The sequence below is a fragment of the Cordyceps javanica genome, chromosome 4 (assembly GCF_051103115.1).
Source record: "Cordyceps javanica chromosome 4, complete sequence".
Lineage (NCBI taxonomy): Eukaryota > Fungi > Ascomycota > Sordariomycetes > Hypocreales > Cordycipitaceae > Cordyceps > Cordyceps javanica.
Genome location: NC_139298.1, coordinates 3,463,656 through 3,476,436, shown reverse-complemented (window position 1 = coordinate 3,476,436; position 12,781 = coordinate 3,463,656). Strand labels below are relative to the sequence as shown.

At 54.4% G+C, this 12,781-nt stretch overlaps 5 protein-coding genes across 5 annotated transcripts; 3 read left to right on the top strand and 2 right to left on the bottom strand.

Moving 5' to 3' along the window:
- Positions 1-295: 295 nt before the first annotated feature.
- On the top strand, positions 296-1,907 carry V2A60_006944 (CFEM domain-containing protein; the record flags this gene model as incomplete). The annotated part of the gene is made up of 3 exons (XM_083258234.1): positions 296-487; positions 550-1,358; positions 1,409-1,907. The coding sequence occupies 3 exons, from the start codon at positions 296-298 to the stop codon at positions 1,905-1,907; spliced, it is 1,500 nt and encodes a 499-aa protein (XP_083114360.1).
- A 299-nt stretch (positions 1,908-2,206) lies between these two features.
- Positions 2,207-4,915, bottom strand: V2A60_006943 (glycosyltransferase; the record flags this gene model as incomplete). Its single annotated transcript, XM_083258233.1, has 2 exons — positions 2,207-4,031; positions 4,107-4,915. 2 exons carry the CDS (start codon positions 4,913-4,915, stop codon positions 2,207-2,209), a joined length of 2,634 nt encoding a protein of 877 aa, XP_083114359.1.
- A 2,039-nt stretch (positions 4,916-6,954) lies between these two features.
- V2A60_006942 (DUF2985 domain-containing protein) lies at positions 6,955-8,268 on the top strand (the record flags this gene model as incomplete). Its single annotated transcript, XM_083258232.1, has 4 exons — positions 6,955-7,506; positions 7,558-7,566; positions 7,621-8,070; positions 8,128-8,268. 4 exons carry the CDS (start codon positions 6,955-6,957, stop codon positions 8,266-8,268), a joined length of 1,152 nt encoding a protein of 383 aa, XP_083114358.1.
- Positions 8,269-8,793: 525 nt separating this feature from the next.
- Positions 8,794-10,577, bottom strand: V2A60_006941 (uncharacterized protein; the record flags this gene model as incomplete). Its single annotated transcript, XM_083258231.1, has 2 exons — positions 8,794-9,463; positions 9,535-10,577. 2 exons carry the CDS (start codon positions 10,575-10,577, stop codon positions 8,794-8,796), a joined length of 1,713 nt encoding a protein of 570 aa, XP_083114357.1.
- A 1,604-nt stretch (positions 10,578-12,181) lies between these two features.
- Positions 12,182-12,757, top strand: V2A60_006940 (uncharacterized protein; the record flags this gene model as incomplete). Its single annotated transcript, XM_083258230.1, has 1 exon — positions 12,182-12,757. One exon carries the CDS (start codon positions 12,182-12,184, stop codon positions 12,755-12,757), a length of 576 nt encoding a protein of 191 aa, XP_083114356.1.
- Positions 12,758-12,781: the final 24 nt, after the last annotated feature.

Genomic DNA, 12,781 nt, shown 5'->3' with positions numbered 1-12,781 from the left:
GCAGAAACCCGACGAGGGTCTGTCCCAGGAGAGTTGATGGCGGCGCGGCGTAGTGTATATTAGAAAAGTCTGTGCCACTCCCACGCGTAGAAGGGGCAAAAATAGCGTTTTTGTGGTTTTGCTTGCCGTCCATTTCAACCCTTCTACCTGCCCTTTTCATTCATCCTGTCTTTTTTGAATCTGACCAGTCATTGTTGGCCGTGAACGAGAGACCAAACCTCTTGATATTGCGGCGGTGATGGTATACGGTTCCGCGACCGCCGCCTGCGTGTAATCATCGCCTGTATCAACCACGATGAAGCTTTCCCCAGGTCTGCTGCTGGCCATCGCCGGTGTTTGGTTTGCAGGTGCCTGCTGCGGGCTCGGCACGCAATCACACAGCCTGCCAGTTGCATCACAACGTGGTGACGCTGCTGTTGACATCGACAAGGTGGTCATGCGCAGACGCTCCCTGTCGTCGGTATTACAGCAAGTACCGTCGTGCGCGGTAAGTTTTGGGCAACGAAGAGGAAGTGTGGAGGTGGATTGATGGGGCTAACATCAATTCAGAGGCCATGCGTTGAACGAGTCACGACCGGCCAAGACTGTGCCGACGCAACCTGCCTATGTTCCGATGTCAAAAACAGAAAGGACCTGGAGTCTTGTATCTCTGAAGCGTGCACAATTGCCGAGGGCATCGCCGCCATGAACGGCACGCAGTCCACTTGCGACCTGCCGCGGCGCGATAGCGCAACACCATTCAACATCACCTCCATCACACTCTGCGCCATCACTGGTTCCATGGTCATCGCGCGGCTCATCTTCAAGGGCTGCTACAGCTACGCCGCCAAGCTTGGGCGTGATGACTGCTTCATCATAATCTCCATCGCTGTCGGCCTGCCGTGCACCATCATCAATAGCATGGGTTTCACGCATAACGGGCTTGGCAAGGACGTGTGGACGCTAACGCCGGAGACAATCGAGAGGTTTGGGCGTTTCTTCTACGCGCAGCAGCTCATGTATCTGTTCCTTGTCATGACGATTAAGTTGAGCCTGCTGTTCTTCTACCTGTCCATATTCCCTGGAAGGGGTGTACGCACTGTGCTTTGGCTGACTATGATCGTTACCGCCGTGTTTGGGCTGACGTTTATGCTTCTCTCCGTTTTTCAGTGCACGCCAATCGACTTCTACTGGCTGCGGTATATACAACCTATCAACGGACATTGTCAGAGGATCAACTTGCTGGGGTGGATACACGGAGGCGTGAGCGTTGCCATTGACGTTTGGATGATTGGTATCCCACTGCATCAGATCCGAAAACTGGAGTTGCACTGGAAGAAGAAGGTTGGCGCGGCCATCATGTTCCTGACAGGCACCTTGTAAGCTTTTCCATACATACATTCGATGTACGCGTACCTGACAAAAATAGCGTCACCATAGTTTCGGCGTTGCGGCTCAGATCGCTCGTCTACTTTGCCAACTCCATCAACCCTACATGGGATGAATTGCCTGTGGCACTGTGGGCGACGATTGAAATCAATGTTGGCCTTATGTGTGCCTGCCTACCGACGCTGCGGCTCATTCTTGTACGAATGTGGCCGCGAGTTTTCGGCAGCACAATACGCTCTGCGTCCGAGAGATCTGCCGTTTCGCACATAACAAACACGAGTGCCTCAGCGCGCAAGGCAAAGATTCGCGCGGCCAGCGTTGACACCGAGTCAACACCCATAAGCCCGCGCTTGATGGAAGCCGACACTGCATTTGAGCTCGACGCCAAGTATCCGACCTGGGAAGACCGGGACGGCCAGGACAGCCATGATGACCTGGAAGACGTGGATGCCCGGGAGGCCCACAGTGACCAGGTCGATCACCACCATTGCGAGAACCGCGAGATCCAGTCTTTTGAAGACGGCTGCCACGCTAAATAAGTTAAAAAAAATAAGTGAGAAACATAAATGAATATAAATATAATAATATAATGGTAATAATACAGAGCATATCAGTCGTGCTATAATGGTATTCCAAAATCAATGCATGCGCAATGATGCGCCGGATATTCTTTCAAGCCCAAGAAAACACCACCCAGATGGCAAACAAAGAAGACAAGGTAGGAAAGAGAGGAGGAAAAGAGAAGTGAAAAAAAAAAAGAAAAAAACAGCAAACTTGCCATGACATAGAAAGTTGAACGATTTTGACGGAAATGAAGGCATAGAGGGGCAGCCCTAATTTAGAACTTGGCCATCCATGCGTCCACGACGGCCTCGCGTTCTTCCTCTGTAGCCTCGCGAAAGTCCGTGAGCGCCTTGCGGAGCCTGATGAGCAATATTTCTGCTTTGAGTTTGGTGAGATGGCGTTTGGAAAGCTCACGCTCAACGCCCTTGAGAGTGTAACCGGGAATCCCGAAGATGGCAGCACCCAAGCCGCAGAAGAAGCCCTTACCACCGCGCCAGATGCCTTTGCCTAAGCCCTTGACACCCTCATCTCTTGTACCCTTGTAAGGTAGGACTACAATGCCGGAAAAAGCGTCCCAGAAGCCGAGGACGAATTCCTTGCCCGCAACCTTGACACCGCTGCCGAAACCTTTGATTTGGTCTCGTCGGCGGACTTCGATACCGGCATAGCCGTATGAAGGAAAGTTGTGAAAGCCGTTGGCCGTATTCCAAAAGAAAGCAACAGGGGCTTTGAGGCCAGCCTTTGCGAGCTCGACGCCATACCTGCCGGTCTTGCGGGTAAGGTACCATGTGCGGCCGTGTTGGCCTCTCTCATGTTCTTCCCATTCCGCCTTGCGCTTGTCGTGAAAAGTCGGTGCGCGCTCAATTCCGGGTTGGGGAGCCAATACAGTGCGGAGGGACTTTTTGGCCATTTTTCGGGCGGAAACTTCCATCTGTGAAGGGGTCATGTTGGTCGAGGGGTGTGTCAGGACCTTCAGACGGCCGTCAGATGGGGTCGGCGGTTCAGGCTCCTGGGCTCCGGAGACGGCTTCTTTGCCTTCGGTTGAGGAATCACCTGTGGTCTCTTTTTGGTCGACCTTTTTGCTAGGTCGATATTTCCAAGCTTTGGAGTAGTCAGAGGACGCTATGGCGACAGCCGTGACGAAGCCTGTGGCGGAAGCAACCATTCCTACAAACGGATGCTCAGCGCCCTCGTCGACATACCAGCTCTTGTGGTGAATCAGCTTGACCTGATCAGGCGTGATGATGCCCTTGTCAGTCAAACAGGCAGCAGCGAACCCACTCAGACGTGCACCCGTCTTTTTGTGCAGCCAGGTAGCAAGCCGGTCGGGACAAAGGTCGCATTGCAGCTTGTCCTCGCTTACAAGACGCTCAAGGAAGTCGGTGACGGTATCTTGCGCCCCATTTTCAGCGGCAATCGTCTTGGCCATTTCTTGTGCACCTTTCTGGACATTTTCCGTCAAGGCTGTGGTAATACTTTGGGTGAGGCTATCGACTGTCATCTCAGTGAACGGAACGGGTTCTGGGCCAGCTCCAGCACGGGCCACCATTTGACCCCAGAAGGCCTGGTCCCCAAAGAAGGGAACAACGACAGTCGGTTTACCGGCGGCGATACCAGCAGCAGTGGTTCCGGCACCACCGTGGTGTACAACGGCAGAGACGCGTTGGAAGAGCCAGTCATGAGGGCAGTTGCCGATGAGATAGATGTTGTCGGGAACATGGTCGCCGCCAACCTTGCTCCAACCCTTGGAGATGATGGCACGCACGCCGGCTTTCTTGACGGCGGCAAAGAGCAATCTGGTGAGCTCCTCTGGTTTCTTTACGACTATAGAACCGAAGCCAATGTAGATTGGGGCAGGCCCTGCGGCTAGGAAGGCTTTCAGGTCGTCGGGAGGCGTGTATGAACTAGCCAGAGGCAAAAATGAGAAGCCGGTAATGTTGATATACGAACCCCAGTCCTTGGGCTTGGGGATCAATGACTTTGACCAGAGATAGGTGAAGGGCACGCGTAGACGTGGAAGCAGATGGAAACCCCAGAGAGGGCTGATTGGGTCAAGACCAAGTTTCTGATGGCGGAATTTTGAGATCAAGTCGCCGAGGCTACATTTCATAGGGTTAGTATACACAGGCAGGACGACAAGATCGTTGTATTGCGACGACAGGATTTGGACTCACCCTTGCCATGTCAGGAGCTCCATCATGATGAAGGAAATGTAGTTGGCCATCTTCTTGTCCGCGCCGCCGTAATTCATGGCGGCCAAGGGATGGGCAAAGGCGTCAGTTGGGGACCAGGGCATAGTGAAGACCATGTGAAGAGGGATGCCGAGCTTCTCGGCGCAATGAATGTGCGCCATGGACGGGGGATTGGCAATGATGACGTCGGCGATGAAGAGTTGTTTGGGGTCCTTGACGGTGGCGGCGGTGACGGGGTCACCCATGCCGTTACCAGCCTCGATACAGCTCCGCCAGCAGCCATTGATGATTTCGGCCATTTCCTCGCGGCGCTTCCCAATGTCGCCGGCCTTGACGCTCTCTCTATTGGGTAGCAGACCGGGGTTTCTGACCATGTAGGACATGAGAGCCTCGGGATCACCACCGATGCTGAAGAACTCTACGCCCTGGTCCTCGACAAAGTCCTTGAAGACTGGGTGAGTGCAGATGCGGACTCTGTGATTGTAGGGGGGCTTGGAGAGGCTCTGGGCAATGGGAATGAAGGGCTGGACATCGCCTCGGGAGCCGACAATGTGTATGGCGATATTGAGGCGGGGGATGCTGGCGGGATCGGTCCTCGACGGTTGGGGGGAGGCAGGACGACTGGTGGGGTGCTTGCAGGAGCGCTTCATTTGGAGGTTATGATACCAGGACGCGAGGGAATGCGCCTCGGTGTGAAAGCGAATCTTGAAGCGGCCATCGTCACCCACGGTGCCGGAGGGGCCCTGCTCCAGGACGAGCTGGCCGGGCTCCCTTGACTTGGTGCGGAACATGGCCCGAGACTGTGTGACTGATGATGGAAATGAGCGATAGTGCTTGGCCCTGCTGGGAGAAGAAAAGGAAGCTCTGCGGCAATAGGGAGCCGTTTACGGGAGGCAGAGCAGTCAATGGGTTTGTCTAGGGCGGCGACGATGGGAGTTGGAGCAAACGAAGCTCGCAGAAGCCGTTCATGGCAGAACGAGGAGAATAGCTTAAGAGTAATAAGTACTTAAAGGATGGAGCTGCTGGATAAAAGTGTGGTACCAGAGGACCTCGGTACCTTACTTCGGTGGGTGGTTCCGCACCAACTTAGGTACCTACCTTGCCCTTGACAGGTACCCAAGGTATTCAGATCAGCACTGTAAACTTACTGAATACAGGTAGCTTTGGACTGCGGGGCGCGCTGTATCGAGAACGTAGCTGTCTTTTGGCGGACTACCCACTCAAGCCTGCGGGGCCGATGCTACAATGTTCCAAGAAGAGGGACTGCTACTACAGATTGGATAGAGGCTTCTATGGCCTGCGGCCAGTGGCGACGCTGACGGTGATTTGAGGAGATTTGGGGGATTTTCCGGCGCCCGGCGATGGCGATGGCGGATGGGAGAGTGGAGGCGGCGCGCTCCAAGGCCCGAATGCGGTTCTACTGCGCTAATAAAAGAAGGGTCACTGTGTTGGTGCTGACATGGAGGATGCCGAAATGGCTGAAAAACACTGTCATGATTTGAGAAGAAGAAAGGAAAGAACGATAACAAAATTTTGAACGAAAACTCTGTCATTTAGTGCCTTTGTTTTTTCCTCTTTTGCTTTTGGGCTTCGCCCAGGTAGTTTTCCAAAGTTTCTAAGCGCATACAAGCTAAGACGCATGGAGGTACTGATTGCTCAATGCGCAGCGCTGTTGCTTCCGGCGTTTTCGGGGGCGCCTTGCCCGCTAGAAACGCCCTGTTTCCGCGGACTGGGGGCCTACTTATTTTCTGGTACCAACCAGCACATGAAAGATCTGCCATCTGGATCGGCATCATGGCCAGCTGCTTGCCTGGTCCCTACTTCCCAACGGCCTTTATACTTTTCCTGTCCATCATTCTATCTTGAATGATTTGCAAGCTGCGATTCATTGATTCAGGCTTCTTTTTGCCTCTGCTCTCCGTGACCCATGTCCCATTTATTCCTGCCTGGCATGGCGTAGGATTATTCAAAAAAGCTTTAACTGACTAGTCCTGTAAGCAACGCGATTTGGGTTGAGAATTGTTCAAAACACTTGACATTGAAAAAATCAGTCAAGACCAAAGAAAAAGAGCAAGGACTACATTACAAGATAAAATAGAATAACCTTGCATGCATGCTGCAAGATCGATTTCACAAACTATCAGCATGGCATTCATCATCCGGGCACGCCGAGCACCCTCCCCTGTCAGAGTCACAGCGCTCACTTTAGTACCCAGGTCCCTGTTAGTTAGGGGTCTCGACTTTGGTTAGCCTTGTGAGCTTTGCTCGCTAGTCGCAAAATCTTGGAAATCCCACCAATGCTTTCGTCGTATCTGTCTATGCCCAGAATTTGGCGCTATTTCGACAATGGCATAGTTTTGAAACCTGTAATATGTCGTCCCGAATTTTTCTTCTCTGGAGAGGGGGGGGGGGGGGACCTTCCTATCCCATGCATTCTCCGTTTATGGCAGCCCGGAGTTTTGTGCAATATTGCACGTCACTGACCGACCTTGCCTAGGCATTGGTATTTTGTTTGGTAGGGCAGCTTAGAATATCGAGGCAGTTTTTAGCTACATATCTATCTTCACCCGCCAAGGTACCAGGCTCACTCAGGTGGCTACACGGCGCTTGTCGCGACTCTCAACTCGACTTCGATACAGGAACCTACCTACCACATACTACCTTGGTACCAGCGTGCCCAGCTAGCGCTACCGTTCTTCCCAGTCTGTTGTTGCTGCAAGCCACCAGCCAGCCAGCCGCCCGAGAAACTGTAGCGACCAAACGCGGCACTCGTTGCCGTCGCCTTCGTCATCGCCGTCGTCGCCGTCGTCGCCATCAAACAGCTGCCTCCATGGCTTCCTCACCACGCCGGTCCTCCGAGGCCGACGCCGCCGACTCTACCATTGTCGGCCGCGCTCGTCGCGCCTCCCTCTCCGTCCTCAATGCCAATCCCCAGCTCGGCATCTGGCAGGCCGCCGGCACCGCCATCGCCCAGGCCCCCAACCTGACGGAGCTGCGCGACATGGACATGGGCGCCGAAAACATCACCTTCAACTCCCAGGGCCACTCGGCTCGTCTGGCCGCCGTCTACGAGGACACTGGCCGTCTCGCGCTGGTCCGCAGCAGCACCCGTTTCCTCGACAAGGAGCAGCCTGAGCTGGAAAAGGCGGCGGCTCCCGTCCGCGTCGCCGAGACGCCCGCGAACGCGCCCCAAGACGAGCCGTCGGGTGACGGCGGCGAGCACCGTCGCCACAGGCATCATCTCTGGCATCACAGCCACGGCGAAAGCCACGGCAAAAAAGCAGGTATTGGGTCGACTATAATGAACGGCCTGGCTGCTTTCTGGAAGTTCTTCATCACCCCGGCCGGCTTCCTCATAACAATCTACTGTCTGAATATTGTCGTACGTATGTGATTCAGCAAAGGAAATGGTCCGGCAGCTAACAATCTTTAGGCATGGGGTGTACGTGAATCAATCCCCTCTTGGTCGTTTGAACTGACCAACTAACCTTTCCAGGCCATGCTCTTCTTCCTCCTCCTCAAAGCCGCCCCCGCCATGAATCACCCCTCCGCCGACGACAACTCCTCACCTCGCAAGATCTGGCTCGAAATTGACTCGCAAATCCTCAACGCCCTCTTCTGCGTCACGGGCTTTGGCCTTGCACCCTGGCGTTTTCGCGACCTCTATTACTTTATCCGCGGCGCACGCATGCACGACAGGGCCTGCATGACCAAGCTCGTCGAACAGAACCGCGGTTGGTTCCGCCCTCCTACCTGGTATACGCAGGTGGATGAGACAGCAACCGACACACCAGAACAAGCCAAGCCGCCCACCTTTACCGGCCGTGTTGCACCCCCGACGCCCGTCTGGAAACTCGGCTTCACCATCTGGATGATGGTATGGAACACGATTCTTCAAGCTGTCTTGTGCTTCTTCATGTGGCACTACAACCGCATAGATCGTCCTGTAAGTCGTTGAGCACAACCCATCGACGCAAACCGACCCAAGCTAACCACGAAGCAGAGTTGGGCCACTGGCACATTCATCGGCCTCGGGTGTGGTGTCTCGATGCTCGCCGGTCTCATGTCATATTGGGAAGGCCGCAAGGTCAAGAAGATCGAGGGGCCTGCTGTCGAGGTTGTTGAAGCCAAGGAAGTGGTATAGGCAGCTAACGCAGCAGCATATGCCAACTGTAAATAGTACGTTTAATGTAATATATACTAATATAAGAAAATGACACACACAGCAATGAAGATGATCTCAATTCCATTGATCAATGCATGAAAGCGTCTACGTCCGCTGTCGGGTGTCATTATTCCCGACTGGCTGAGGATTGAAAGATGCTTCCGTGACGTAAGCTATCAGGTTCGGTATAATGGGCATGTATTACTTGTAAAAACACTCTTTCTTTTCAGGATATTCATTCTAGATAGAAATCGAAATTCTTGTAGCAATAGATTCTATAGGGGTCGAACCACGTAGCCCCTAGAAATAGTGCTGGGCCAGATTCATCCCCGTTAGAATCGGGTTAATAATATATATAACCCTTATAGGCGCCTTTTCCCCTTCTCAGGGCTTTCGTAGTATGAAATAGTAATATGATACAATACTATACCCGCCTGCTAACTTTTGGTGGGATCGTCGTTCCCGATGTGTGTTTGTCGCCGTATTGTGTGGGGTCCCCACCAACTACTTGTCCAACTTGTGCTTGTTCACCATTATCATCTCTTCTTTCTCAACAACCATCAAAGTCGTGTTTCCTGTCCCGAGTCTCTCCTTCTCCGCAATCTGACGCAACTCCTCCTTCTCGTCGGCAGTGAGTTCTGCCGACGCTGAGCCTAGACGCATCGTCGTCGTCAACAGGAACGATGCGCCGGCCAGTCCGACGGCCAACCAGAAGCCGATGCGGTACTGTTGCGCCAAGCTCATCTGCGACCCCACCATCTTTTGCACGGACGAGATGAGCAGATCGCTGGACCCCAGACAGAACGAGCTGCCAATGTAGATGAGGCAGTTGGTGATGCCGCCCACCACGGCTTGATCGCGCTTGGGCAGCGCTGTGGTCAGAAACACGTTGGTGACGTTGAAGGAGAGGTCGATGCCGAGCGTCGCGCAACACATGGCCGGAAAGATGTACATCCAGTAGATGGTACTGGTGGACTGACTAGAGTCGATGGGTATGATGGCGAAGAGCAAAACACAAAGGAGAAAACCGAGGCTGGAAAGGATCAGAAGGATCTGACTCGACAGTAGATGCAACACTAAGCCGCCGATTATGGCGAGAAAAAGACCGCCGAGAAAGAGCGGCGTATACCAGGCGGCGGCGAGGATAGGACTCGCGTGAAGAACGTTGCCGATGCTGCAGCACAAAAGGTCAGTAACCATGCCACGTTATCTGTTAAGTCAACCCCTATACGGTGGCGCACTTACTAAAGACTAGTGTAGAACAAAAAGATGGAGTTTACGCCATAGAAGCAAAACAACGCGATGAAAAGTCGTATCATGTACTTTGGCTTGAATATTCGCCGCGGCATGAGCGGCTGTGTCGAGACCCAGCCCTGCACATAGACCGTCAGGCCAAGGCAGATCAGGCCAACAATCAGGCAAATGATGATGTACGGCGTGGCCCAGCCGCGCGGTCCGTGGTTGCCCTCGGAAAAGGCAAAGTTGATGAGCGCCAGCGCCGGCACTGACGTGAGCAAGCCCAGCCAGTCCATGCGCGCGGTTGGGTCGATGTCGTGCAGCTCACGCGGGATCGCTGCGTAGCTGACGGCGATGACGACGAACTGCAGCGTGGCACCGAGGAAGAAGTACCAGCGCCAATCGGCGTACTGCGTCGTCAGCGCGGCCGTCAGGATGCCAAAGTAAAAGCCCACGGCCGCAAAGGCGCCGTAGATGCAGTACACGCGGTTCTTGCGCGGGCCCGGCCGGTAGATCTGGCCCAGGATCGACAGGCCCGCGGGCAGGAACGCCCCGAACCCGAGCCCCTGCATCGCCCGGCAGATGATGAGCGGCGTCGCACTCGTGCAGAAGCCCGCGGCCGCCGCCCACGCCATCAGCCACACGTGGCCCCCGAGGAAGACGACACGCGCGCTCCACTGGCTGCAGAGCCGCGAAAAGGGCAGCAGCACCACGCCGGCGGCCAGGTTGGGCACCGCCGTCGGCCACGTCCGCGCCGCCTCCGGGATGTGCACGGCGTCGGTGAGTGTCGGCAGGATGATGTTGAAGCCCGATGTGAAGTACTCGCTCATCATGAGCGACATGACAATGGAGATGACAAAGACGACCTCAATAAATGTGCTTTCGAAGATGGGGGGTCGCTCGCGCCCGAGACGCTCAATATCGGCTTGTGTAAGCTGCGAAGGCCGCGACAGGTCCAGCGACGTCAGCGTCACGGCATCGTCGAGCTCTGTGGACGAGGATGTGGCCGTCGTCGCCGTCGATTGCTTCCGGCTTGTCGTTATCATCGCCATGGTTGTATCCATCGTCACGGCCGATATAAACTCACTGCTTCGAAGTGAGCCAGACGAAGCTACGTTGTTTTTCTTTTGTACTCTGATTTACTGGCAGGTCTGGAAGCTTCCCCCTTTTAACAGCTAGGAGCTCTGGAGCTCCGAGCTCCATTGCAAGCCAAATAGGTCATTGACTTCTTCCCCCTTCCCCCCTCCTCCTGCTGCTGCTGGTCCTCCAAGCTTGAAAATGCGTAGACATTCCTGTGATGCCTCTCGACTGCCCAATCGGGCCACACCTGTCTCACTCTGAATATGGTGCCCCAGCCGCGGTGTCTGGTGGTCATGAGCCAATGAGGGACCTTGCCTGGCCGCTACGCAGGCAGGGCAGGCCAAAGTGTCGGAGAAAAAAAAAAGGGCAAAGAGGGGCCTTGAATATCATGTGCGACAGGTCTCGCACGAAAAAAAAAAAGTGACGACTTTGCTGCATCGTTGCTGCAGAACATTCCCCAGAGTGTGTCGGTCGTACGTGCGCGAACCCGCAGTGGACAGTTTTTTTCCGACATGACAGGACTGTGAGACACGGGCTGGTGAAAATCCAGTCTGCTCACAAGCTTTCTGTTCCGGTTTGCCGGCGTCCATGAGAATCAATGCTTTTCTGGGTCGTGTTGTGTCGTCGTCACATTGGTATTGGGGGACGAAGAAGGCTGGCTGGCTTGTTGGCTCGAGTGAGATCGTGGGGTTTGGGGCGAGCTCTCAAGACTCGTGCGTAATAGCAAGACCGGAAGCTTCGGCTTGGAACTGCGTCAAAACAATTTTGATCTGCGAACTACATCGCTAGAACATATGGGCGTGCTGATGCTGTCTGGGCCGGCTGGGTTGGCTGGTGAGCTATCCCTAGCCAACTTGCTTGCGACACCGTGTGCTCTTGGCGTTGAAGCTTGCCGCAAATAAAGTCAACCGCGCGCGAGCGCTCTGCTGGGCTCATTCGCTGTTGGGCTCGAGGTCAGCAAAAACTGGAGATGGCGTGGAGTTTTCGGCACTTGCAAATGTGCCGGATCACCAAGTCTTCTTTTCTTTTTCCCGAGCTATAGATTTATTGATTATAGTCTATCCATCAAGCAAGGATAGAGAATCTCGATGGGCGTGGGATTGGATCTTGGCGCTCCGCAGATGGAGGCACATGGTGGCTCATGGCTGGCAGCTTCTGGGCAGCATTCCGGTCATCCTACGTCATTAGCGCTGGGCCGGCGCCGAGGCAAGGCGGCGCTAGCAGGACCAACTACCGGCGGTTTCTGTTCTTGGTTCAGGCCTGAGCTGTGCGTCTCTATCGACAGAGGCTTCATGACGATGTTGGAAAACAATATTTCCCCACAGGTAAGCCCTAGAGATTCAGCATGGAGAAGCGGCGTTTGACAACTAGCTTTATTACCGGAATCGCCTTTTCGGTCGGCCCATCGGCAAGGATATGGTTAACATTAGAGTAGCAAGGCACCTTGTTGTCTGCTCGATGCCAGAGCTACATAAAGAATCAAATTTCCTTCATGAGGCAGAAGAAGAATATAGCATTGATCAAGACGGAGAAGTAACATCTCCCTACCTTACATCTCCATACCCTATACTTCAATATGTACTTCAACTCCCTCCTTGCTCTGGCTTCGGCCCTCGGCCTCGCCAGCATCGTCGCCGCCGGAGACGCCCACTCCAACCTGGACTGGTACGGTCCCAAGCAGGTTCACACTCAAGTGTGCGGCCACCCTGGCGACGAACACCCTCAGAACTGCGACGACTTCTACAACGATGTTCGCGACGAGCTCCATAAGAAAGTCATGGACACCTGCAAGGAGACGTCTTGCTCCGGCTCGTTTGACCACTACCATTTCCAGGTCACCGTTGAGGCCGTCTTCCCACCCGAGGCCAAGGGCGAGTTCGACCAGCAGATGGGCAACATCATTGGCAAGATGCTCACCCACGAGAACCAAAAGGCCATCACCCCCACCCCGATCGAGACCAAGTTCACCATCCCCAGCAAGATGATCCTCAACCGCTTCGGCGACGGCAACGAGAAGGGTCACCTGGAGATGACTGTCACGGTGGATGATGAGGATGGACTCTGTGAGCTGTTCCAAAAGATTGGCACCGCCGGCAGCGTGCTTCCCGAGGTTGGCCCGTTCTTTGGCCTCATCAACCTGGCCGACTGTTAGAAGTAAACGATTGGAATGTGTATA